The sequence below is a fragment of the Vulpes lagopus genome, chromosome 10 (genome assembly GCF_018345385.1).
Source record: "Vulpes lagopus strain Blue_001 chromosome 10, ASM1834538v1, whole genome shotgun sequence".
Classification (NCBI taxonomy): Eukaryota; Metazoa; Chordata; class Mammalia; order Carnivora; family Canidae; genus Vulpes; species Vulpes lagopus.
In genome coordinates, this window is record NC_054833.1 from 83,061,859 (window position 1) to 83,088,355 (window position 26,497).

The 26,497-nt window shown below is 51.6% G+C and overlaps 1 protein-coding gene across 1 annotated transcript; it reads left to right on the forward strand.

Annotated features, from left to right (window-relative positions):
- Positions 1 to 1,037: 1,037 nt before the first annotated feature.
- Positions 1,038 to 26,463, forward strand: LOC121500367 (ATPase family AAA domain-containing protein 3). The gene is made up of 16 exons (XM_041772027.1): positions 1,038 to 1,354; positions 5,354 to 5,430; positions 6,142 to 6,243; positions 6,568 to 6,627; positions 8,018 to 8,087; positions 8,391 to 8,556; positions 8,754 to 8,823; positions 13,078 to 13,233; positions 14,188 to 14,244; positions 14,471 to 14,596; positions 14,848 to 14,972; positions 15,456 to 15,507; positions 15,835 to 15,905; positions 16,769 to 16,936; positions 18,235 to 18,343; positions 25,570 to 26,463. Exons 1-16 carry the CDS (start codon positions 1,153 to 1,155, stop codon positions 25,732 to 25,734), a joined length of 1,776 nt encoding a protein of 591 aa, XP_041627961.1. The 5' UTR covers positions 1,038 to 1,152; the 3' UTR covers positions 25,735 to 26,463.
- The last annotated feature ends 34 nt before the right edge of the window (positions 26,464 to 26,497 follow it).

Genomic DNA, 26,497 nt, shown 5'->3' on the forward strand with positions numbered 1-26,497 from the left:
AGAAGCAGGAAGCCCGATGTGGGACTCGATCTCGGGACTCCAGGGTCACGCACTGGGCCAAAGTCAGAGGCTTATCCGCTGAGCCACCCAGGCTTCCCAATTTTCCCCATATTTTCACCCAGGCTCAAAATTCTCCAATCTGGTAGGCCGGGTGGCTCAGCGGTTTAGCGCCGCCTTCAGCCCAGGGCGTGATCCAGGAGACCCGGAATCGAGTCCCACGTCAAGCTCCCTGCATGGAGCCTGCTCCTCCCTCTGCCTGTGTCTCTACCCCTCTCTCTGTGCGTCTCATGAACAAATAAAATCTTAATTAGAAAGAAAGAAACTCTCCAATCTAGTGTGTGTGTGGGGGGGGGATTCCCCCTCATTCTGGGACTTCACCGGCCCGTCAAGGGGACGAAAAGGGCAACTCAGATGTTGGCCCCAGAAGCGAACTTTGCTAAATCGAAGCAGCGCTTTCTCCGCCCACCCTCCCCCGGCCCCGGTCCTCGGACTCCCGGGCGGGGCCGGCACGCAGCCTCGGAGGCTCCACCTCCGCGGAGGGCGCCGTGTCGTGGGACTCCTGGGCTTGAGATCCGTATCCATCCCATCCTCACCCACCCTGTTGCGGCACGAAGATCGCAGGCGCACTGACGATGGAGCTCTGCGGAGGCCCCTTGAAGGAGCTTGTCTTCCGCCGCCCGGAGCCCCACCGGCTTCCGCCCGACCGGCCGCTTTCCGCAGGCTCTCCCTATGCCACGTTGCCCGGACCACGCGAACCCCGCTCCGGCTCCCGGGCACCGGTCTCTCCGCCCCGGCTCCATTGGGATAGCGCGGAGGCCTACAGCAGCAGGACACGTGCGTCCACCAACCGACTTTGTCCCTGATCGGTCCCCGTAACGAGGCGATTCGCCCCGCCCCTCGACGGCCCGCCCCCAGGGCCAGTCTGGGCAATCGTGGCGACGAGGCTGGTGACGTCACGGAGCCGCGGCTAATCGGAACGCCCCACCATACGTGGCCCTCTTGCGCTTCCGTCGCCTGGGAGAAAGGGGCGTCCTTGCGCCTGCGCAGGCCCTCTGACCACCGGCTCGCTCCGCGTGGAGGTTGCCCGCATCCGCACGCTTCAGCTCCGCCAGAGCTCCCCGCGGCGACAGTGCCGCGCGGCTCTCGCGCGCCATGTCTTGGCTCTTCGGGATCAAGGGCCCCAAGGGCGAGGGCGCGGGGCCGCCGCTGTCCCTGCCGCCCGCTCAGCCCGGGGCCGAGGGCGGCGGAGACCGCGGCGGGGGGGACCGGCCGGCTCCCAAGGACAAATGGAGCAACTTTGACCCCACGGGCCTGGAACGTGCGGCCAAGGCGGCGCGGGAGCTGGAGCACTCGAGTAAGTGCAGCGGCGGGGGCGGGGGGCCAGCCTTCCGAGCGCCGGGCGTGCCGGGTCCCTGGGCGCAGGAGAGGTGCGCAGCTGTGTCCGCCGAACCTGCCCGGTGGGGACACCCCTCTGCGGGAATCAGCCTGGTGGCTGAAGCCGCCGTGCGTGCGGGGAGGGTGGGGTACCAGCACCTTCCCAGTTGCCACGCGTCCTTTGGTGAGGAAGATGGTGCAGACGAACTTTGAGAGGTCGCAGGTGGCAGGTGCTCGGGCTGGAGTTCCTCAGTTACTGTCGACCAGGGGAGCTGCAGCCACGTGGCCGAAGCCCGGCCAACTCTGGGAGCCGAGTGCAGTGTTGTTAGCAATTTTCCCCTTGAGAAGGGACACGCAGTTGAGGGCCACTGGTTTTATGGAAAATAAAGCAGATGTGTGCTCGTTGGAAAGCATTAGCGTTCCGATAGGCGGGGTCTGTAAAACCACCAGATCAGTCTGTCCCGGCCATCCTGACCCAGGCCTTCTAGGCACCGTTATCTGCTGGACCTTCACTAAACTCACGTCTTTTCTTCCCCACTCTCTTTTATCACATTGGGTTAACGACTTGATTTACGATGTAGGGTAAGGGTGTGAGGACCTAGGATACAGAAGGTGCAGAATAAATATTGATTGGAAGAACACAATAGTTCTCAAACTTTTGTTTGAACAGAGATAGTTTTTTTTTCCGAGGTTGTATGGAGAAGTCACGTTGTAAACAGGTGTAAACAGAAGTCTGAGGAGGGGGAGGCCTGGCACTTCGTGGTTCAGTCCCTGCGCTTCCCCGGGGCTGTGAGAACACCCTCGTGCAAGGATCCCCGGAGGAACATTAAAAACATTTACATGTTTGGGATTGGGCCTAGGACAGCCTGCTTCCTTAGGCCTAGCTGGAACACCACTGGTCCCAAACCACGTGTATTGAGTTTGCAAGGTAATTTCAGTTACCAGGGTAGTTTGAGAAACCCTGGTTGGGCTGGGCATCAGGGCACCTCAGATAATGACAGGATTCTCTTTTTTTAATTAAGATTTTATTTATTTATTCATGAGAGACACCCAGAGAGAGAGAGAGGCAGAGACACAGGCAGAGGGAGAAGCAGGCTCCGTGCAGGGAGCCTGATGTAGGACTCGATCCTGGGTCTCCAGGATCATGCCCTGGACGGATGCAGTGCTAAACCGCTGAGCCACCCGTGCTGCCCAGAAGACAGATTTTTGACACATGACTCAATTTCTTGTCAGAGGTTTAGTTGGGGCAAATCTTTCTGCCCAGCTCTTCGGACATTTCTTCCACTCAGTCATGCATAGAATTTCAAAGTTCTCTCACTCTTGGAAGCTGAATCCTACTATCTCCAAACTCATGTAATTATATGGGCCTTGGTGAATAGCCTTGAGTGTGTCTAAGAGGGGGTACGCAGGGACCCTTCCTCGTGGAATTATGGCTCTGAATAGCCACAGAGCTCCTCCCCCACAATATACTCCACCTGGTCCTCAGGGCCTTGGCTTTTGCTCTCCCATGACCACACCTTCATTTCTCCACCAAGCAGCATCTTCTTCAGAGTCCCCAGGGGCCAGTGTCTGGAAGTGATGGTCCTCCATCAGTCTCTACATCTAGCAATTCTATTCTAAGTGTGGGCCCTACTTCATTTTATTTTTTAAAATTTTTAAGTAATTTTTACACCCAATGTGGAGCTCAAATTCCCAGCCCTGAGATCAAGAGTCGCATGCTCCACCAACTCTGTCATCTGGGTGCTCCCTCCTTCATTTTTGTTCCTGCCATCTTCCTGGCCTAACTGCTAGCCAGTGGGAGAGGTTTTACCCTGACGTATCACCTTCTGTACCCAAACACTTCTTCCCAGGGTGCCACCTCATGCCCCTTTACTCAACAACCCCTCTGCAAACCCGTCTTTGTGGCATGCTCAGCTCATAGGCAGCAGTGCCTGCCTGGTTAGGCCCAGGCTGTTCATTTGACCTTACTACTGTCTCCAAGCAAACTAAGATGTCCTCAGCTGCTCCTGTGGTATGACCACTTGCTCTGTCCTTTTGGCCCAGCCTGATGCTTCTTCATTCCCTAGGTCTCTAGGCTTACCTGAGTGCTCCAGTCCGCATTCCTGTATAACCCTATGAAGGTGGTTGTGTAAAAGAGCACTTTGCCTGTAGTGGGTACTAAACTAATGCTTTGGAATGCACCACTCCTGTTACAGGATGATTTCAAGGCGGTAAATGATCATCGGTAGTGTTGAAATTGTAGCTTGTGCTTGGTGGGGCATGTGGATGCCAGGCACTGTGCTGAGGTTACGTGCTCTTTTGTTCCCCTCTTTTGACAGTCAGTGGCTGAGAGATCTCTGTTTTCAGGTGAGGTTAACCTGACTGGCCAAAGGTCATGCTGTGAGTACAAAGGGCAGCTAGGACCTAGTCTCAGCATTGTTGATCTGTGGCACCCACGCTCCTGTATGCTGCATCAGGATGAGCACTGTTGTTGTTCTCACTCCCTCTTGGTCAAGTGTCATTTATGTTAAAGGGGCTCCTAAAGTCTGTTCAAGCTTTAGCTTTGTGGCTTCCCAGATTTACAGTGCAGGGTATGGGACCTGGTGCCTTTGTGCTGCCTCTCCTTGGGGGCGGGTCCTCAGGTGTCCTGCACCTCTGATCACCAGGGCCCTAGGGAAGAGCCTTGAGGTGAGTTGTGGAGGCTGTGTCAGCCCAGTCTGGACTGGCTCTGAAGGTACTTCCCAGGGTTAGGCAGTATGTTCTCGCCATACCGCCTGCCCTAACAGACCGAACACCATGACTTCCACGTCCATTTCAATGTGTGGGTTGCTTATAGAACTACACACAGAAGTCATGCTCTAATTACTGATGTGTTTGCTGCAGCTTGGGTGTGATGGGTACTGGGTTTAAAGGCTTCGAAAAGTAACACAGACCATGACACCGGGGTTAAAGGATAGATGTGAGGTCTGCAAAGGGAGAAAGCTATGTACGTTGTAGTGTCAGGGAACTGGGTTCACAGAGGTTCCCTACCTTCTTTCCATGCTGTTATGTATTAGAACATTTTTTTATGGTGAAACCTTGTATATGGGGGAGAACTGTGTCATCACTGAAATATTTAAGAAGCTGGGTGCACAGGCTTTTTTGGCAAGGAGAGCACCAGAAATTAGTTTTTTCCAGAATAGCCAAGTATTGATGGATATGAATTATGCCTTATGAATAAGATACACAAAAAAGATATTTATAACGTATGTGTTTATAACACAAAGTCTGTGAAGAGCCATCACTCTGTGTGCATTGGCTTATTTCTAACATAATTGTTTATTCCTAATCCTTTGTATTACCTGTGTGTGTTTGATAGCAGATTAATAATAATAGGTATTGGAGGGACGCCTGATTGGTTCAGCGGTTAAGTGTCTGCCTTCAGTCTAGGGTGTAATCCTGGAGACCCGGAATCGAGTCCTGCATTGGGCTCCCTGCATGGAGCCTGCTTCTCCCTCTGCCTCTGCCTGTGTCTCTGCCTCTCTCTGTGTGTCTCTTGGGAATAAATAAATATAACTTTAAGAGTAATAATAATAATAGATAATAGAGACTTAAAAGAAATGGGCCTACCACGAAAAATATGGTACTGTAGCCACCCATTGTTTTTTGTTTAATTGGGAAATGACTGCCGTGTTGACCATCCTACTCTCAACTAGCATGGGATAGCCTTTCTGATAGCTCTCCAGGATGTGACAGCTACCGGGGTGGGGGTGGGGGCGAGGAGGATAAGATCTTGTATGTGGGATTTTCTGTTGGGGGTGGAGCAGACATAGGTGACAAGAAGGGGCTGTGGTCTTTGGAGGGTGGGGTCACCAAACAAGATCTGGCCTAGGAATGAGAGTGGGAACATGTGTTTTGTGGTTGAGATTAGCTGTGGTCTCCCTGAAAGCCCCTTGGCACGCATGAATGCTCGCCTGGTGCTCCAGTGTCCTGACACCTGCTCTCTTCCTCTTCCCTACAGGACATGCTAAGGAGGCACTGAGTCTTGCGCAGATGCAGGAGCAGACATTGCAGCTGGAGCAACAGTCCAAGCTAAAGGTAAGTAGTGGGTGTGGTGCTGGCAGTGGTCAGCCTCATCCCTGCGGCAGAGGAAGGACCTGGAAAGAATGTGCACGTGGGCAGTAGGCACAGGGTGGGTGCTTCAGACCTCTCCTTTCTCGAATTTGCTTTCTTGCTTATGGTTAAGAGGGAAATAGGAGGAGGTCAAAGACACAGTGGATTTGTGGCTCGAGTTCTAGCAGAACTACCTGGAAGGGCTGGTGTAGGTGAGGACCATCTGGTCTCCCCAAGGGAGATTCTGACCTGGTTTCTCTGCATCCGGCAGGACCTTTATGCTGAGCATGTAGCAAGCATAGAAAAGGCACAGGCTCTGCCCTCCACCGTTGGCTGTTGTAAAGCATAATCAAAAAGTGAGCACATTATATAAGGCACCGTGGAAACAGTGTTGGGGAAGGGAGTGACAGACTTCCCAGGATACTGTCTTGCTCCTTGGGGGCCCACCCTGTCTGTTTCCCTGGTGCTTCCCTACCTGTGGGTCTGGGTCATCCTGGGGCTTGGTGCCCAAGCGGCCAGCAGATATGTAGGGTGCTGGTCCAGGCTATGTCTTCTGGACACACCGCCTGCTCCTGTCCAGCCCCTTTGGAGCCCACAGGGGAGAGGGTTGTTGAGGCATTGTGAGCCCTGAGCTCAGAGCCCTGAGGAGGAGGCCCCAACAGTCTCTAGGCTTGCAGCGGCTGGTATATTCTATAGGAATACGAGGCTGCTGTGGAGCAGCTGAAGAGTGAGCAGATCCGCGTGCAGGCTGAGGAAAGGAGGAAGACTCTGAGTGAGGAGACACGGCAACACCAGGCTGTAAGGATCACATGGGCACAGGGGGGCCAGGGTGGAGCACTTTGGGGGCACACCAGGGTCCCAACGTTCAGTCTGGGTTAGTTACTGCCTCGTTGAGGCTCTGGGATGACCTTGTGCAAACCTCAAAAACCCATGGATCCGTCAGTGCTCAGTATGATGGGGAGCACACGAGTCCCAAGTGTGTGTGTGTTCGTTAACAGCAGGTGGAGGTGGGTGGCTTCTCTGAGGCCAACACCCAGTAAAGTCTGGATTCTTATGCTGGTTTCAGGCCATACACCAGCTTTTCCAGCTGAGCCATATTCACACTGCCCTCTTCCTCCCTAGAGAGCCCAGTACCAAGACAAGCTGGCCCGGCAGCGCTATGAGGACCAGTTGAAGCAACAGGTGAGCTTAGAACACTTGCATGGAAGGGGTGCTGCCTCTGTCTTCCCTGAGAGCACAGGCATCTTTTGGGGCAGCGGGTAGGCCAGAATTCAGAGTTGTTTTACCAACCGTTAGTGCTGGGTCCCAGGAAAGCGTGCATGTGCATGCTTTTACACACACAACACACCGGCCCCCAGGTTCTGGCTGTGCTGAGGGTTCTGGGTGAGAATCTGGGAACCTGGCTGTGACATGTTCATGGTAAGGTGGTTTCCAAACATCTGTACCCGTTACGGCATTACAGCTTTTAAATTTCCCAGGGAAACTTGGGTTATCTGAAAGAATGAAATCTTACCATTTGTTACAACATGGTTGGAGCTAGAGAATGTTATGCCAAGTCAGTCACAGAAAGACAAATATCGAAGGATTTCACCCATATGTGTAATTTAAGAAACAAAACAGTTGAACATGGGGGAAGGGGGGAGAACAAAGGACGGAGGGAAACAAACCATAAAAAATTCTTAACAGAGAACAAACAAATAGGTTTGTTGGATGGGAAGAGGGGAGGGGCAGAGGGGGATGAGCATTCAGGAGGGCACATGATGGGATGGGCACTGGGTGTTGTAAGTGATGAACCACTCAATTCTACTCCTGAAACCAATATTGCACTCTGTGTTAACTACAATTTAAATAAAAAAATTTTTTCAAAAAAAAAAAAAGGAAACCTAATAGGGGAAAGACAGTGTTTTGAAGACTAGACTGGGGGATCCCTGGGTGGCTCAGCCGTTTAGTGCATGCCTTAGGCCCAGGGTGTGATCCTGGAGTCCCAGGATCAAGTCCCACATTAGGCTCCCTGCATGGAGTCTGCTTCTCCCTCTGCCTGTGTCTCTGCCTCTCTCTCTGTGTCTCTCATGAATAAATAAAATATTAAAAAAAAAAAAAAAATGAAGACTGGACTGGGGATGCCCAGAGGTCTGCCCTGTGGCAGAACTGTGCTAGAGCATGAGCTCCTGTGCCACCGCCCCCCACTTCATGCACATGTCCTAGGTGAGATTCAAACTTGCTTGTAGAGGGCTATAGTGTGTGTAGGCGCTGGGGCATCATTCTCAGAGAAGTTCTCAGGGGAACAGAGGCTTCCCCACAGGTTGGAGTATCTCCTCTCTTAGATTGTTGATCTTTCATAATATTTTTTTTAAATGGTATTTATTTATTCTTGAGAGAGAGAATGTGCATAAGCAAGGAGGAGGCACAGACGGAAGAGGAGAGAGACTCAGGCAGTCTCCCTGTTGAGCACAGAGCCCAACGTGCAGCTCAGTCCCATGAGTCTGACACTCAGAAGACTGAGCTACCCAGCTGCCCCTGATTGTTTCATAATTTTGAAAACTTTTCCCTTTCCTCTGTGGCTGCTTCTCAGCAACTTCTCAATGAGGAGAATTTACGGAAGCAGGAAGAGTCGGTGCAGAAGCAGGAGGCCATGAGGAGAGGTAGAGTTGTCATTTCTGCCTGGGGTTTGGGTGGCTGTGTCCTTGGAGCTGACCTGGGCTCAAGAAAGGCTTCTAGGGAAAGCAGGCTGTAGGCAAGCAACATTCCAAAGGCTCCCAATGGGGTCTCCTTGGGGCTCCATGTCCTTCAGTTGGGACTTTGTAGCAGAAACCTAGGCAGGCTAGGTGTTCCCACAGAGTCTGCCATGTGTTGCCTCCCTCCTGTGAGAACAGTTGCCGGGGCCTCACTGGAAGGGATTAGGGACCCTGGGCTGAACACCATCTTCCTGCTGTTTCCCTGGGCAGCCACAGTGGAACGGGAGATGGAACTGCGCCACAAGAATGAAATGCTTCGCGTGGAGGCCGAGGCTCGGGCACGGGCCAAGGCTGAGCGTGAGAACGCGGACATTATTCGTGAGCAGATACGCTTGAAGGCTGCTGAGCACCGCCAGACCATCCTGGAGTCCATCAGGTGAGGCCCAATCCCCAGTGGGCCCCTGGCAGAGTCCTGTCGCAGATGTCTTCTGGCCCTTCACCTGTGCCAGGAGGCAGCCTCAACAGGTGCTCCCATGTGCTCACCAACAGGGCTGACCTTCAAAGCCCTGGCCCTTTCTTCAGCCAACTGCCTAGATCCATTCTTCCCTGGTCACATTGCTGCTTCCTCTACAGGACAGCTGGCACCCTGTTTGGTGAAGGATTCCGTACCTTCGTGACAGACTGGGACAAAGTGACAGCCACGGTAAACATCCTTGCCACATATTCCTGCTTGTGGCCTATGTCGGCGTCTCCGGTGGGTCATGTCCCTCCCTCCTGCCAGCAGTGAAAAGTGCCTGGCACTCAGTGGTGGGAAGTGTGCCAAGCAGGTCCAAGGTGTAAGCATGTGCTGCCGTTGTTCCTTCTCTCTCCCCTCTGGTGAAAACAGGATGTGGTGAAGCCTCTGGTTGGAGGGCGCGTGAACAAGTCAGTGTTGACACTGGCAGCAGATGTGCTGGTAGAGGGGCTGGATGATGTGGGAGGAGGTGCTAGAGTTTCAGTTTCCCTCTTCCTAAAAAGGGTTGCCCTTTAGAAGGTGTAACTGGAAATCTATCTGGTGGCCTCAGGTGTGAGGCCCAGCTAAAACTCCAGGGGGTCCCAGAGATGTGGCAGTGAACCCCTTTAAACCATGCGCCTCTGAGGGTTCCCACCCTCTGGTGGGAAGCAGAAGGCAGCCAACAAGGCTGTAGGACTCGAGGCACATGTTCTGTGCCATGCAGCTCTTTAGCACTCAGGGCAGAGGGAAGGGCATTGGCTAGGACTGATTCCTAAAAAACCCCCCAATTCTGTAAGTACTTCTGCATGCCAGCATTGTACCAACCCGTCTAGGCTGCACAATGTGACTGGGTGCCTGCTCACATGGTACTGATGTCTTAGCAAGGGGTGAGGCAAGTAACCATGCTGACCGTGAGTGTCCTGAGCATCCGCGTTCCTGGCCTTCTGACCTCTGAGGTGGTTTCTGCAAGTGCCTTGCTTTGTACGGAGTTCCAGCATCATTCTGGAGACGGTGAGGGGTGATAGATGAGGTCAGTTTGTGGCTCGAGGAAAGCAGGGTCTGGACTATCTAGGGAAGGTTAGTGAGGAAACCTGCAGCTAGTGAGAATGCTAGCTGGGATTTTTTTTGTTTTAAGATTTTATTTATTTGTTAGGATGTGTACACACGAGATGGGGGAGGGGAAGAAGGGTGGGAGGAAGCAGACCCCCTGCTGAGCAGGGAGCCTGACCTGGGGCTCCATCCCAGGACCGCGGGATCATGACCCTAGCTGAAGGCAGATGCTTCATTGATGGAGTCACCCAGGCACACCTGACTGCTGGTTCTTTTTTTTTTTTTTTTTTACTGGTTCTTAAAATGGACCCTGGAGTTCTCTGACTCAGCCAGTGACTTAGGGTGAACAAGGGCACCCGTCACACTCTTCCCAAACATCTTTTGAGTAACACCTGGTTGGTAGTGGGGATCCTGCTAAATGTGGGTGTAGGCTCCGTGGGTAGTGCAGCCTGAGGCCTGTTGGGGCTGGGTAAGCGGGGCAGTTGCTCTGGCTTCAGAATAGGGCTGCCTGGAGGTAGGTGCTGGCTTGGGGGTCTGACCATATCCTTCCATTCATTGCACAGGGAGCTGCTAGGACTGCAGCCTCGTGTTCAGATGAAGAAAATGGGCTTTCCTCCTGTCTGCCTTGGGTGCCCTTGGCTCAGAGCAGGGTTCATGCAGGAGGGACACCCAGCATTCATTCTAGCACAGATCTGGGTAGGGGTACACATCCAAACCTTTTGGACAGAGCTGGTGTGGACTTGGCTGCACTGTGTCCAAGCTCCTACCTCAAGCCTTGGTCCCTTACCTGCATGCTTACCTCCCTCCTGACCCTCCTCCTTGCCCATCTCTTCTTTGGGACTCTGGTACTTGCACATTGTCGCAGGTGCTGTGCCTGGTGACACAGAGTCTGGAATCTAAATGTCAGTGCCTGTCAATATTGACAAAGAGAGCTGTACGTGATAAAATTGGTGCAGTCAGTATGCTGACCTGTTCATTGTTTGAAGGAACTACTGGCTTTCGTTTAACTGTGGAATTCATTTATTCAGAAAAAGAAGAAAGAAGCTTCAGAAACTTCAGAAAGACGTTTAGCTTTGAGTAATGGAGGGCATGGCCTGTACACAGGAGACCTGGCCACCACTCCGAGCTGTGCTCAGCCCTGCAGTGGCCTCTCTGTGGACATGGAGGCTCGCAGTTGAAAGCCACAGATAAAGGTGTTCCAAACCTCAGGGGCTTGCTTCCCCGCTTATGTCTGAAATTGGCCACTGGATTGTGAGTGTTGCAGGGAAGGAAGAGGCTAATGAACCTGCAGGAAGAACTCAGGTCTTGTTACTGTAGTTTTGGTAAATAAGCAGTGGCTTTTCACCATCTACTCACATGTCTGATGTCTTTCTAATGACCCTGCATCATGCAGGGCTGAAGGAGGTTATGTACGGGTGGTCAGAGGCCCTTAGGGCCAGTTTAGGCAGAGACCCAGCAAAGTGGCAAGAAGTTCTGAGGAAGGAGCTGTGTGGCTTTTTTTTTTTTTTTAAAGCTGTGTGGCTTTACATCTGGGTGAGCTGCCATGCTGCTTCCTCTCCATTCTTTTTTTTTTTTTTTTTTAATATTTATTCATGAGAGACACAGGCAGAGAGAGAAGCAGACTCCATGCAGAGAGCCCAATGTGGGACTCAATCTTGGGACTCCAGGATCATGCCCTGGGCTGAAGGCAGACGCTCAACCACTGAGCCACCCAGGCATCCCTCCATTCTTTTTTTTTAAATAACCTCTACATCCAACGTGCAGCTTAACTCACGACCCCAAGATTGAGTCACGTGCTTTTTCGATTCAGCCAGCCGGGTGCCCTCCCTCTGTTTTGATAGGAGAGGCAGGTTGACCTTTCTGGGAGGTACCTGCAGGCGTCTCGCTATGTCTGGGCTGTGAAGGTGCACACCCTCCCCAGTGCCCACTGCTGCATGGTCAGAGCAGCATCCTATTGCTGAGCATCCACAAAGGGTCACAGAGAGAGATGTGTGAACTGGCTGAGGCACAGGAGACAGTGAGAGGAGCCCTGGGTGGACTTGACCTTGGGGGTAGCTGAACCTTTATGTCCTGGGGTCCTGACACCAGGTGACACCACCTTTTCCTACTTTTGGCTTTGCCACAGTGTCTCTAAAAGGAACTCTATTTTAACTTTTTAAAGAAAACTTCCAGTGACCACACATCCATCATCCCCTGCCTCCTGTGGGGATCACCTTTCTGGGGTGTCCATTTTACTACTCATTTTTCCCTGAAGTGTTTTATTTTTTATTTTATTAAGATTTTATTTATTTTAGTGTGAAAAACGCACGTGTGAGCAGTGGAGAGGGGTAGAAGGGGAGAGAATCTGGGCAGAGTCCACACTGAGCTCAGAGCTGGATGCAGGACCCAATTCCATTACTGAGAGGTCATGATCTGAGCCAAAACCAGAGTCAGACACTCAATTGACTGCCCCCCCCCACCTGGCCCCCCGCCCCCTCAAGTGTTTTAAGGTGAATTAAGAGCATTCTGACTAGTCTTGTGGTACCCCGTGTACTCAGATCTCTTTAGTGCTTTCCAGCTGTTGTAAACATCTGTGTTTGCTAGTTGAGTCTCTAATGTCCATCTTCAGTTTGGAATCTCTTCCTGCCCAGGGCGGTGTTGTGGGCTAGCAGTCCCGGCCTGCCCCCTGACAAAGCCAGCAGGGATTCCAGACACAGGACTGGCTGGGGGGGAAAATGCCTCTTGGCCATCCTTCCTGTTTGATAAGCTGCTCCTAAGTCAATCATCAACCTTCCCAGTGAGATGGATAGAGGGGTGGTCGCTGTAGAATGCTGGGCAATGTCAGATTTGGGAGCTGATGGCTACTTTGGGGCGGGTGCAGTCCCACCTCCCCCATCACAGTCCCCTTGGGCCCTTGTTTCTGTCACTGTGATCACCATCTGGTCTCCTGGAACCTTGTGTCTGTGGTTTAAGAGTCGTTGTTTTCCCCTGCAGTGGCCAGGTTGTCTTGGAGGGAAGATGTTTCAGTTGAGTTTCTAAGTGTTGGTGTACTTTCCAGAAACCTCTTCTTACTGTTGGTTATGTGCCCTGTGATTGTGCTCCCCACCCCTACCCCCGTGTTTGGTCTGTCCCCCATGATCCTCAGGATCTCTGTCTACAACTGAGGCTCTTGTCGCCTGGAAGCTTCCCTAGTATAGCTGGAGGGCATCCTCCAGTAGCTTTCTGAGAAAGAGTGGTTATGGTAAGCTTTTTGATAGGTTGCCTGTCTGGAAATATCTGCAATCATATGACATCGAGCACCAGCTGGGATGCTCCTGTGTCAGCCTTGTCACCACCTCGCATGGGATGGGATGAGGTGAGGGCCCAGTGCCAACTACTAAACAGTGTGGCACAGGATGGGTCGAAGGCATTCACCTTCCTGCTGCCCCGCTCCAGGTGGCTGGGCTGACACTGCTGGCCCTCGGAGTCTACTCTGCTAAGAATGCCACATCTGTTGCTGGACGGTACATTGAAGCCCGGCTGGGGAAGCCATCCCTGGTGCGAGAGACGTCTCGTATCACGGTGCTGGAGGCTCTGAGACACCCTGTGCAGGTAATTGTGGGCTCAGTCCTCACTGGAGTGGCATGTCCTGCCCAGTTCCTTCTGACGTTTCAGCCAAGTTGTGAACATGTATTTTCACTTTCCCCTCTTCATCCAAATACTGTCTATTCTCTCTGGCTCATTGGATTTGGTTGTGGCTTTTTACTCCTTGATGTTGTCCTGGGAGCCTGTGCACATTTACACTGCAGAGACCCTCAGCCTAGTCCACTCCGTTGCTTCTGGATCTGTTGATGTGCCTGTCCTCCTGGGGCTCCTGTGAGAGAAGTTGCTGGAAGTAGTATGGTGTCTGCTCTCCTCCTCTAGGAGAGCCAGGCTTCCTGCCCAGCTTCATGTCACTCCAGTTGCATGTCCATCCATGGGCTGTGGCTGCATCTCCAAAGCAATCACTTGTGCACTTGTGGATAATTGGAAAAATAAAGATCAGTAAATAATTTTTTTTTCTTTTAAGATTTTATTTATTAGAGAGCACAAGCAGGGGGGAGGAGCAGACTCCTTGCCAAGCAGGGAGCCTGACATGGGGCTTGATCCCAGGACCCCAGAATCATGACCTGAGCTGAAGGCAGGCACTACCACCCAACTGCACCACCCAGTCATCCCAAGATCAGTAAAGAATCTGAAGGGCCTCTTGGGTGGCTCTGTCACTTTAGTATTTGGCTCTTGATTGCAGCTCAGGTCGTGATCTCACTGTCGTGGGATCAGGCACTGAGTTGGGCTCTGTGCTGTGGTGCTCTCGTGTGCTCTCTCTGTAAATCGTCTAGCCCAGTGCCACAGCCAGCCCTGTGTGACCCTTCTAGAGCGGGAGCAGGGCCCAGTCCTGTGCGGCCTGGAGTGTGATCGCCACGGCAGTTGTTTCCATGCGGTGGTCTGGTTGTGCCTGGCACTCCATTCCTGTTTGATAGGCTCTGCAGATGAGCCTGTGTCCATGTTCCTCCTTTCTGCCTGTAGGTCAGCAGGCGGCTCCTCAGTAAGCCTCAGGATGCACTAGAGGGCGTCGTCCTCAGTGTAAGTGTGCTACCCTTCTGGGTGGGGGCTGTCACGAGCATTGGGGTGGGGGGTGCCCTTCCGCTGGGGGAGCTTTTCTATAGGATGGGGCTGCTTCTTATTCCTAAAGTAGAATTTGCTGCCTGAGGCCCAACCTGGGGTAAGCTGCCTCTTGGGGTTGGTCCAGATGCTCAGGAGGAGCATCCTGGCAACAGAGCGTCCCTCAAACTGCCATGTGCCCTGGCAGCCCAGCCTGGAAGCACGCGTGCGGGATATCGCCATAGCAACGAGGAACACCATGAAAAACAGGAGCCTATACAGGAATATTCTGGCATATGGGCCTCCTGGCACCGGCAAGACACTGTTCGCCAAGGTGGGGGCACTTGGCCACACAGCGGGATGGGTTGCCATGGGCAGGGGCTGCAGCTGGGGCTTGTACGGATACGGCGCTGGGCATCAGGGCTCATGTGGGGGGCCAGCTTTCCAGGCAAGGGGGACCCCTAGCAGCAGCTGGTAGTGGGGCTAAGCTCAGTCTACACGGGCTGTGAAGGGTAGGGGAGTAAACATGCTTTGCCCTCTGCCCGCGCCCCGCCCCCCCCCCCCCCCCCCCCCCCCCCCCCCCAGAAACTGGCGCTGCATTCAGGCATGGACTACGCCATCATGACAGGCGGGGATGTGGCCCCGATGGGGCGGGACGGCGTGACTGCCATGCACAAGGTCTTCGACTGGGCCAGCACCAGCCGGCGAGGGTGAGCTGGGCCCCTTCTGGGATGGCTGCCCCCAAGCATGTGCATGCAGTCCAGATTTCTAGTGGCCACTGAGCTCCAGGTGTCGGGATAGGGGGTAGGGGAGGTCAGTGACTTTCCCTGCAGCCCAACTACATGGTTGTACACAAGACTGGAACGCTCTGGGATAGGAATCTGAGGGAGAAGTTCACCTGAAGGATGGATTCCTGGTGGCTTGTGCTTATCACAGGCCTCTTCCTGCCTCTTACATTAACACATTGAAGTCACAGTAATTTACTGCCAAATTAGGATGTTTAGTATGAACCAGTTGCTTTCCCACAATACTGGCACTGGGCATACCCCTCTCGGGCCTGGGGTCCCTACCAGCACTGAGATTAGCAGGTGCTTTGGGTTCCTGAAACTGAGTTCAGTTGCTGTGTGCTCAGCACCTTAGTGTGCATTGGGTGGCCCTCACCCACTTCTCATCTGGTCTTTTCTCCTTCACAGCCTCCTGCTCTTCGTGGATGAAGCCGATGCCTTCCTCAGGAAGCGAGCGACTGTAAGTATTCTGGAAGCTTCTATCTGGCCTGCTGGGCCTGGCTGGCATAGGTGAGCGATCAGGAGTGGTGTGTTCAGTGGCTACATTGGCACTTTACAGGGAGATTGCTGGTCGCTCACAATAGAGTCTCACCCAAACCTGCTGCTCAGCCACGCTTTCTTCATAAATTTGGTCTGAGAAACAGGAGTTGATCCTGTGGCATTTTTAGAGTTTTCCCTGGAGTTAAGTTTCTTGGAGACCTTGTTGTGTGTGGCTCCCAGAGGGTTGGAGTGGAGCCTTCAACTTCCCTTGGCTGCCTTCCTCCTGACACCAGAACTTTCTCTGCAGGAGAAGATAAGTGAGGATCTCAGGGCCACCCTGAATGCATTCCTGCACCGGACGGGGCAGCACAGCAGCAAGTGAGGGCCACCCGCCGGTGCGGAGCCCCTTCCTAGAGGGAAACTGAGGTTCCACTTGAGCTCACGTGCCTGCTGGGGGGCAGAGCTGGAATAGGCCGGGCCCCAAGGGCGATGGGAAGGGCTAGTGGGGGTGAAGGGGTACTTTGTGGAGACCCCTGAGAAAACATGATGGGGGAGTCTCAGGACAGCCCGGTGGCAAGTCCTCACCCACAGGTCACTGTACTTGGCGTTTCTGGCTGCCCTCCAGCGATGGGCTATTGGGATGGTCACCCCATGGCCAGGTCCCCTGGGACATCGGTTGCTCCAGGAAAGGGCTCACTCCTTACAAATCCTCTATTATTGCTCTCCTGGATCATTGAGGGCCTTCTAGTCCTGTGCCCACTGGTCACCCAGGGGCACACCTATCCTTGCTGCTCAGCTGTGCAACCACCAAGTCATATGTGTCCCCCTTCCCTGCCACAGCTGCTGCCAGCAGAGACCCCTACCCCTGCTCAGACCCCTTGGAAGTCTGGTCCAGGTTCCTGCTGAGTTGGCGCTTCTGCTCAATTAGCAAAACCCCAGACCCTGTAGATTAGGTTGGGGAGGGGCAGAGGTCTGTCTCAGACCATGGGTTCCCTGTTCCTCCTGTGCATAGCACAGCTTATGTGGCCACCACATCAGGTTGGACTGTTGGTCCACAGAGAAGTGTGGGAGGGAGGGATGGGTGGCTGGACAATGCTGGACCTTCCTGACATTTTCTGGGTTAAAAGCTACCAGATAGATTCTGCTAGAAAATTGTTCTATATGGGTTTGAGAGGCCCCTACTCTGGGGGCAAGTGCCCAGCTTGAGCAGCCCCTTAACCCCTGCTGTCTGCTGGCTTCAGGTTCATGCTGGTCCTGGCCAGCAACCAACCCGAGCAGTTTGACTGGGCTGTCAACGACCGCATTGACGAGATGGTCCGCTTTGACCTGCCCGGGCGGGAGGAGCGGGAGCGCCTGGTGAGGATGTATTTTGACAAGTATGTTCTGAAGCCAGCCACAGAAGGAAAGCAGTAAGTGTCCTGATGGCCCAAGCGCTATGGGGCCCTTGGCACCCCACCAGCTCCTGGCTCAGGTGCTGTACCCCAGTCCTAAGCCTGTGGTTTCACATTGGGTTCAGGTGTGTTCACCTGCTGGACCCCATGCCTCTATCCTGCTTTTTGCTGGGTTTTTTACTTAGTCTCCCACTGTCAACAAACCAGCATCTCCATCCTTTTGTCTCACATGAAGGGTTTCTTAACAGTTTGAGGCTTTTAAGGAATCTAGGCTGCAGTCAAGCCCCGGAGAGTGAAGGGACCGGCATGGCAGTTGCCAGACATTGGCCGAGCTTTGTTCACTTCAGGGCTGATTGGGCAGTCTTGGAGGTGGACTTACCGTTGTTCACTACTCACCCTGACTCCCGGGAGCCTCGGGCGCCTTGCCAGCACACTGCAAGGCCTCAGTTCTGCGGAAGTCACCAGGCAATGGGGGAGCCCTCCACATTCTGTCCGGGCCACCCTCACTCGTCACTCTGTCCACAGTGCTCCAAATAGGCGATGGCCTGTCTATTTTTAACCATCTCCGGGGAGCCAGATCTCAAAGCAGCACTGACCTGAATCCCTCCTGTCACTGGTGGCAGTGAGAGCCGTCTTCTGTTCTAGGACGGGCTTTGCCTGCCAGCTCCTGCTGTCCCTCTGCTGCCTGAGCCCTTGCATTCCACTATCTGGGCCTCTCTCCTTTGCACCCGGGTGGCCCCAGTACCCCTCACTGTTCCAGTGGCTCATTCTAGCCTGACTGCAGCCCAAATATCAAATGTGGTCTGACTTTCTGAGATCTTTTTTTCTGTGAGTGTTTGACCCATTCTCCTGGGTCTTCAGCCAGACCTGACTGGGGAGGGGTCAGCACACGAACAAGAGATGTGAAACAACACTCTAACCTGGACGTGTCACCTTTCCTTTGATTTCCCACTTGTTTGTTAGCAGCTCACCCCGGACAGGATTTCTGCAGCTGCTGTGCTGTATGGGCCCTGCGGGAGGTCTGAGTGAGAAGGACGTGGTTCCTGCCCCGACAGTGCATCATGCACTGCTTTCTGCACATAGCCCAGAAAGAAGAGAGGTGCCCAGCGGGGTAAAAAAAGGCAGACCAGGCATCAGGAGCAGATATTAGGGCAGTTTGGCTCTTTAAAAATTGGGGCATTCAGTTGGGGTTGCTGTCACTGGCAGATACCCCAGTTGTCCTTTCATTTAGAAACCAAGGGGCCCTCCTCGACCTCCAATCTTGCCCTGAGTCCCTCAGGCACCCAGTGCATCATGTGGGAATTCCTCCTTCCCAGGCGCTTGAAGCTCGCTCAGTTTGACTACGGGAAGAAGTGCTCCGAGATTGCACAGCTGACAGAGGGCATGTCGGGCCGGGAGATCTCCCAGCTTGCTGTGGCATGGCAGGTGAGCAGGGGACACTTGCCTTACAGCTGCGAGCTTGGCCCATTGGGAAATAGTCACATGAAGATGGCTGGTGCTGACCCCTGCCTCCCCCGAGGTGTTTCTGTTGGAAGGATTTTCTGCACACAGATGTGATGCCCTGCCCTACTTTCCAGCCACCACCTGCTTCTGCCTCCACTGCAGGGAAGGTGTGGAGAGGTATCACTGGCTTTACGTATTATGGCCTGCTCATTGTCATTGTGGGTTTATTTATTTATATATTTATTTACTCATTCATTCATTCATTTATTCATTTATTTTAAAGATTTTATTTATTTACTCATGAGAGACACACACAGATAGAGAGAGAGGCAGAAACACACGCAGAGGGAGAAGCAGGCTCCATGCAGGGAGCCGGACGTGGGACTTGATCTTGGGTCTCCAGGATCATGCCCTGGGCCAAAGGCGGCGCTAAACCACTAAGCCACCCGGGCTGCCCTCATTGTGGTTTTAGTCCAAATCAGGTGGGGCTTCTCTGAAATCATGTGTGTTCCCTGGAAATGAACCAAGTGTCCCTATGGGCATCAGTGTTCCACAGGCCTTGATGTCTCAATAACCACTGGAGTCTGTTCCAAGCTGGGTCCTAGCACATTTGGGACAGGTAATTCTATAGTTAGTGGGGGTTAAGGGACCATGGGGGGCACATAGGGCATACCGTGAGCTATCTGGCTCCTCAGAGGGCAAGTGAGATGAGGAAGAAAGAGTGAATCTGATCTGATAAGGGGTCAGGCATCTCCTTCCCAGCTCTTCTCCAGATGGAGACCATGAGTGTTGAGGATTGTCTGATCCATGTAGTTTATTGTGGTGTCTTGAGGGTAGCATGGAGCACACGAGTTGACTTTATCCTTGGTCTGTGGCCCAAGGGCACACAGCCCAGGGTAGTTCTTGTCATTCCCAGCACCTACTGTTTGCTCCTGAAATGTCCACAGTCTCCACCCCCCCCCCCCCCCCCCCCGTACTCCCAGGGCAGAAGAGCCAGCTGATCCCCAGGAGTCCTCAGTACAGCCATCCAGAAAGCATTTGCAGATTGGTGATCGCTGAGGAGTGAAAAGCCCTATAGGTGCAGGGTGCTGACTGGCTCCTGTCTCTGACCATCCCTTAGTTTTGTGCTGACATCGCTTCCTCTGTGGGGTCTGTGCTCAGATCTGTCTGAGGCTACATGACAATCCAAACATTAGAAATTTAACAGTGCTTTTAAGTGAACATGTATTTTGCTAATTAGATACTTTGATTCGAACATGGTAGCTTGGGTACATAGGGACTGTGTTAGTCTTAGAGAGCTGGGTTGTGCTGCTGTGACAGCTCCAGACTGAGTTCTCCCTGCATGGATCAGCTGAGTGCTCTGCTCCAAGCTGTCATTCCTCAGCATCCAGGTCTCATGAGGGTAGTAGCTCTGTTTCCACAACCAACAGGGTATAGGATAGGACACCTGTCAGCTTGCACTGCTCTAATAGTACTGCAGCCCAGGGGCACTAACCATGGACTTTCCTATTCCAAGGTTCCGAAGGTAGGAAGTCCCAGATCAGGGTGTCAGCTTCTGATGGTGGCCCCCTTCCTGCCTTTCAGATGGTTGTTTTTTGGCTTTGTCCTCGTCATGTGGCAGAGAGAGCTCTGGTGTTTAAGGACGCTTGTCCCATAGGATCAGGGCCCCACTCTCATGACCTCCTTGAACATTGATCAAATCACTTCCTTAGACACTCCAACTCTAAATACAGCTGCACTAGGGCATAAAGGCTTCACTGTATGAATTTAGGGACACATTCAGGCCCTGACAACAAACCATCCCTGCTTCTCTGTTTCCACCACGAACCAGCATACCTCCTTTCTGCCCACATCACATGTCAGCTGGTTGCAACAAGCCTAGTGGATGGAGAGCTGGTTACTGTCAGATGCCACACAAGTGTGGGAGGCAGTGGATAGATGCCCAGAGCCCCTGGGATGCTTTCCCTGGGAGGTCCAGTCCTCCACCAGGGTGTATCCAGTCATTGACCAGTGAGCTCAGCCCAAGACATGTCAGATCATCCTATCATGCTCATGGGAGAGGAGAGGGAGGGACAGAGAGGAGGTACCACAGTGTGTTGTGTACCCCTGGCTCAGGAGGAGTGTGCTCACATGCTCTTCTGCTCTCGGGCGTAGTGCTGGTGGTTGGGCTTGCTCCTGCCTGCTCTGCCCCTCCTCCTGGGCTAGACTGCTTGAGGGGCCTTTCACGTACTCACTCTAAAGTCCCTGCTGCTTGTATGATGGTTTTATCTGTGGAGTTCATGCTGCTTCTTAACCACTCTGTTGTGGGAATTCACTGTGTTATTCTTTAAAGGAAATTTATCATTTTAACCGTTTTAAGGTACATACTTGACTTTAAGCGCATTCCCGTTGCTGTGGAACCATCACCACCATCTGTCTCCAGAACATCTTCCCAAGCTGAGATGCCACTCTGTTAAACACTGATCCCCATCCCCCTCCCCGGTCCCTTGCACCCACACATCCACTTTCTGTGAATGTAATTCCTCTAGACAATGCACATGAGTGGAACCATGCAGTATTTGTCCTTTTGTAACTGATTTCACTAAGCATAGTGTCCTCAGGTCCATCTGTCTTGTAGCACGTGTCAACATTTTCTTCCCTTTTAAGGAGGAATTGTAGTCCCTTGTGGATGTATTTCATTAATCCATTCATCCATTGAGATGGACCTTTGAGTGGCCATTGTGAATAATGCTGCTGTGAACGTGGGTGTACAGGTATCTGACACTGCACTCTTCATTCCTTTTGAGTATATGCTCAAGTGAAGGTACTATTTTTAATGTTTGAGGAGCTGCCATGCCATTACCCACAGTGGTTACACCACTTTACATTCTCAGCAGAAGTGCACACAAGGTGGTTTCTCACCCCCCTCACCAACATTTGTTATTTTCTGTTTGTTTTTTTTAATAACATCCATCTTAGTGGATGTGAAGTGATGTCTCATTGTAATTTGAGTTGTGTTTCTCTGATGATTATTGACATGGGTGTCTCGTGTGCTTTCTGGCCATGTGTGTTTTGTTTCTTGTGTTTTTTTTAATAAAGATGATTTATTTATTTGACAGAGAGCATGAGTGGGCAGGGAGGGAGAAGCAGGCTTCCCGCTGAGCAGGGAATGGGACACTGGGCTCAATACCAGGATTCTGGGATCATGACCTGAGCTGAAGGTGCCTGAGCCACACAGGACCCCCTCAGCATGTATATTTTATTATAGGAATGTATATCCATGTCCTTAGCCCATTTATGAATAGGGTTATTTTTTGTTGAACTTTAGGAGGGTTTTTTTTTTTTTTAAGATTTTATTTATTCATGAGAGACAGGCAGAGGAAGAAGCAGGCTCCATGCAGGGAGCCCGATGTGAGACTCAATCCCAGAACTCTAGGATCACACCCTGAGCTGAAGGCAGATGCCTAACTGCTGAGCCACCCAGGCGTCCTAGGAGTTCTTTATGTATAGTGGATACTAACCTTTAATCAGATAGGTGATTTATAGAAATTTTCTGCCCTTCAATGGGTTGCTTTTTCACTTTTTTTTTTTTAAGATTTTTTATTTATTTATTCATAGAGACACAGAGAGAGAGGCAGAGACACAGGCAGAGGGAGAAGCAGACTCCATGTAGGGACCCCGACGTGGGACCCTACCCCAGGTCTCCAGGATCACACCCCCAGCCGTAGGCGGTGCTAAACCGCTGCACCACCGGGGCTACCCTTCACTCTTTATTTTGTTGATACTGTTCTTTGATGCACAAAAGGTTTAAGATTTTATTTTTAAGTAATCTATACCCAACATGGGGCTCAGACTCACCATCCAGAGATAAAGAGTCATATACTCTACTGATTGAGCCAGCTGAGTGGCCTCCCCCCAGCCTTTTTTTAAGATTTTGGTACACAAAAGATTTTTATTTTGCTAATAGTTCAATTTGTTTTGTTTCTCATCTGTGCTTTCAGTGTCATAGCCAAGAAATCATCACTAAATCCAATGTTTGGAAGTTTCCTCTGCATTTTCTTCTAGTAGCTTTATAATTTGAGGTCTTACAACTAGGTGGTTCATGGTTTTTTTTTTTTTTTAATTTTTATTTATTTATTATTATTATTTTTTAAGATTTTATTTATTCATGAGAAACACAGAAAGAGAAGCAGAGACACAGGCAGAGCGAGGAGAAATATGCTCCATGCAAGGAGCCTGATGCGGGACCCGATCCCGGAAATTTGGGATTACTCCCTAAATAAACCAAAGGCCTCAACCACTGAGCCACCCAGGCATCCTTGGTGTGATTTATGTTTAGTTAAGTTTTGTATGTGGTGTGAGGTAGGGGTCCACCATTATTCTTTTGCATGTGGATATCCAGTGTTCCCAGTACATTGGTTGAAAAGACTGTCCTCTTCCCTTTGAATGGTCTTGGCATCCTTCTTGGAAGTCATCTGACCACACATGTGAGGGTTTCTGGGCTCTCCATTCTGCTCTACTGGTCTGTATCACTGTCATGCCAATACCACACTGATTTGTAGTCGATTTTAAAATCAGGAAATATGAAACCTGAAAATCTTACCCGAGACTGTTTTGGTTATTTGGCCTCCCTTAAGAAGCCAAATTCATTTAAAAGAATTCTATATGATTTTTACGATGGATTTCTTTTTTAAAAAAGATTTTATTTATTTATTCATGACAGACACATGCACGGAGAGGCAGAGACACAGGCAGAGGGAGAAGCAGGCTCCACGCAGGGATCCCTGTTCTCCAGGATCAAGTCCTGGGCTGAAGGCAGTGCTAAACCACTGCCCCACCCGGGCTGCCCTTTAGGATGGATTTTTTTTTTTTTAATTATTATTTCTGTAAAAAGGTCATTGAGATTTTTTTTTTTTTTCATTGAGATTTTTTATAAGGATTGCGGTGAATCTGTAGATCACTTGGACATAACAAGTTTAAGTCTTCCAACATATGAATGTGCATATCTAATTTGGTATCTAATTTTGATATCTTTTAATTTTTAAAATTTTGAAGTGGGCTCCATGCCCTGAGATCAGGACCTGAGCTGAGATCAAGAGTCAGACACTTCACTCAATGAGTGACCTTAATTTATTAGTTTTAACTTTTGGGGAGAATCTTTAGGGTTTACTACATATAAAATTATATCATCTGGAAACATAATTTTACTTCTCCCCTGCCAATCTGGATCCCTTTTACTTCTTTTTCTTGCCTAATTGCTCTGCCTAGGATTTCTAGTACTATGTTGAATAGAAGTGGTGAGAGTGGGCATCCGTGACTTGTTCCTGACCTTAGAGGAACTGCTCTCAGGCTTTCACCATTGTTAATGTGTTTGCTGTGTGGATTCTTCATATATGACCTTTAGAAAGTTAAGGAAAATTTCCTCTATTCCTAGTTTATTAAATGTTTTCACCAAGAAAGAGTGTTGAATTTTGTCAAATTCATTCTCTGCATCAATTGAAATGATTGTATAGTTTTTGTTCTTCATTCTGTTAACATGGTACGTCATGTTGATTAATTTTCCTGTGCTCCATGATCGTGCTTTCCAGGAGTAAATCCCACCTGGTCATTGGGTAGAATTCCCTCACTGTGCTACTGATTTGGTTTGCAGGTATTTTATTGAAGAATTTTGCATCATTGTTCATAGAGGGTATTGCTCAGTAGTTTTATTGGGTGTTTTTGTCTGATTTTAATACCAAAGTTATGCTGGGCTCAGAATGAGTTAGGAAGTGTTCCTCATCAATATTTTGGCAGAGTTTGAGGAGGATCAGTGTTTGTAAGTGTTGACAGAATTCATTGGTGAAGCCATCGAGTCCAGAGCTTGCCGTTTTTTGTTGTTGTTTTTAATGCAGTTTGCTACGTCTCAATAATCTCAGGCTCACGGGAAAGTTGCAAGGATGACATGGAGCCTCCCCCACCCCCATGCTGTGACTTCTTTCATGATGCACATTGGCCATGTCACTGGGGACTCCACCTCAGACTTAATCTTTTCCTGATCCCCTCCAAGGTCTCCCATGTTATTCAGTTGCCATGTCTGCTTCAGCTCCTCTGTGCTATGACAGTTCCTTAGATGACTCTTGTTTTTGATGATCCTGGCAGTTTTGAGGAGTGCTGATCAGGTGTTACAGAGATTGTCCTGATGTTTTTCTCACAGTTAGACTGAGATTGTAGGTTTTGGGAGAAGATCCCAGAGATGAGGTACCCTTCTGGTCACATCCTGACAGGAGACACATGAGATCCCTACAACATCACAGGGATGTGACCTGTTGAGGGTGGTGCCCCCCAGGTTTCTCTGTGGTACTATGTTCAGCCATCCCCCAGTAGGGATCCTGGCCTCCTTGGGCAGACATGCCTTCTCAAAGGGGCTCCTGACTCCCTGTACCTTCCCACCAGGGAAGCTTCCAGGTGCTTTGGGTGACCAGTGATCAGGTGCAGTGGAGCCTGGTGGGATACTCTGACCAAGCTGGAATTTCTGGGGGCTCCCAGGGAGCTCTCTTCCTAGGGGCCCTGCCCTCCCCTCAGTATCAAAATGGACCTGCCCTTCAGTGGCATATGGTGGTTCTGTTATCTATGCCCTGGCCTGAGGGGAGCTTTGGTCTCTGAAGTAGGGGCCTTTCGGGTCTACGGTGGGGGTGCTGAACTGCTTCCTAACAGCTAGAAGCTTTCTGTTTTTAGAAAGTCATTGAGAAAGTCAGTGATGTGAGAACATAGCACTGGTACCAACGGGGGATGTGGGCAAAGCCACAGGCATTGCAAGGATGGTGGCTGCCCTGGGCTGTGGATTCACTTGTTAGCACACGTGTATGTGTGGACATACCTGCACACAGGGAAGCAAAGCATGTGCTTTTGGCATGTTGGCATGTGTGTGTTCTGCTGGGGGGCCAGTCCCTTCCTAAGACTGAGCACAGGCCTGTGGTAGAAGTTACCGGCTAGCAATCTCCTTAGTGGACTCAACATCCCAGTCTGCCCAGTCTGCCCCAGGAAGTCTTACAGGGTCTTGGAGGGCATCTCCATAGGCAAGCACATGGGTGGGGCCAGGCAGGCTGCCTCATCCCTGGGTCTGGCCCTGTCCTGCAGGGTGGGTGGTTCCTGGTGACTGGCGCGCTCTGCAAGCCTGGGGCTGGGAGACACTTTTCCCCTGCAGATGGCCACTCTGGGTGCCCTGCATCAGTACTCTCTTTTCCTGCCAGGCCATGGCATATGCTTCCGAGGATGGGGTCCTCACTGAGGCGATGATGGATGCCCGAGTCCAGGATGCCATGCAGCAGCACCAGCAGAAGATGCAGTGGTTGAAGGCTGAGGGGACCAGACCTGAAGGTGGCCAGTTCCTGATCCCAAGTACACAGGCTGAATGAGCTGGGCCTGAGTACCCAGATGACTTTACCAGGAAGAAGCACCAAGATGCCCACATCTCATGGTGATCGGCCTACACAGCCGCCCACCTCAGCATTTTTAAATACTCCTCCAGTCAGGGCCAGGACAGCATTAAAGCCCTCTGCTTGGGACCAGTGGCAGCTGTGGCGTCTTTATGGTGGGGTTGGCTCCTCTGTCCTCCAGACTGTGGTGCTTGCTGGAGAGAGCCAGGCTGGGGCCATCCCCTGACCCCAGGACGCTACTGGGAGATATGTTTCCAAGCCAGACCCATGCCTGGGAACAGTGGTAAAGCTGGCACTGCCGGTTCTCAGGTGCTGGCTAAGCTCTCCTGGCTGCTACATCTGTGACCAGAGGGGCCTAGGTAAGGGAGGTCTGGGCATGGGTAGGGGCCTGACCTTGCCCAGTCTCACCCAGCAAGTGAGGGTTGTGCAGAGCAGGTCGTTGTACTGCTGGGTGGGAGCTGCTTCTCCCAGTCTGCCCCCACTCCCTGAACTAGGGAGAGGGAGAAGCCCTACACACATCTGACCGTGATGCACCCAGGGGTAAGAACTAGCTGCCAGCAATTGGTGCGAGTGCCTGCAAGACCCCAGACCCCATTGGCCAGGAACTTCTGGTGTGTGGCGGGGTTTCCCTTACCCAAGGGATGTGGCCCTCCATCCATTGGAGTAGGGGTCTTTTTATCCAGAATCCAATAAAAACTCTTGACAGGATACCTCACAATGTGTATCTCATGGCTGATTCGGG

Bases quoted from the DNA above. Each gene is read 5' to 3' on its own strand.
- LOC121500367 (XM_041772027.1), top strand. From the start codon at position 1,153: ATGTCTTGGCTCTTCGGGATCAAGGGCCCCAAGGGCGAGGGCGCGGGG. The intron at 6,628-8,017 runs GTGAGCTTAGAA...GCTGCTTCTCAG, and splicing joins AGGACCAGTTGAAGCAACAG to CAACTTCTCAATGAGGAGAA. The intron at 8,088-8,390 runs GTAGAGTTGTCA...TTCCCTGGGCAG, and splicing joins GCAGGAGGCCATGAGGAGAG to CCACAGTGGAACGGGAGATG.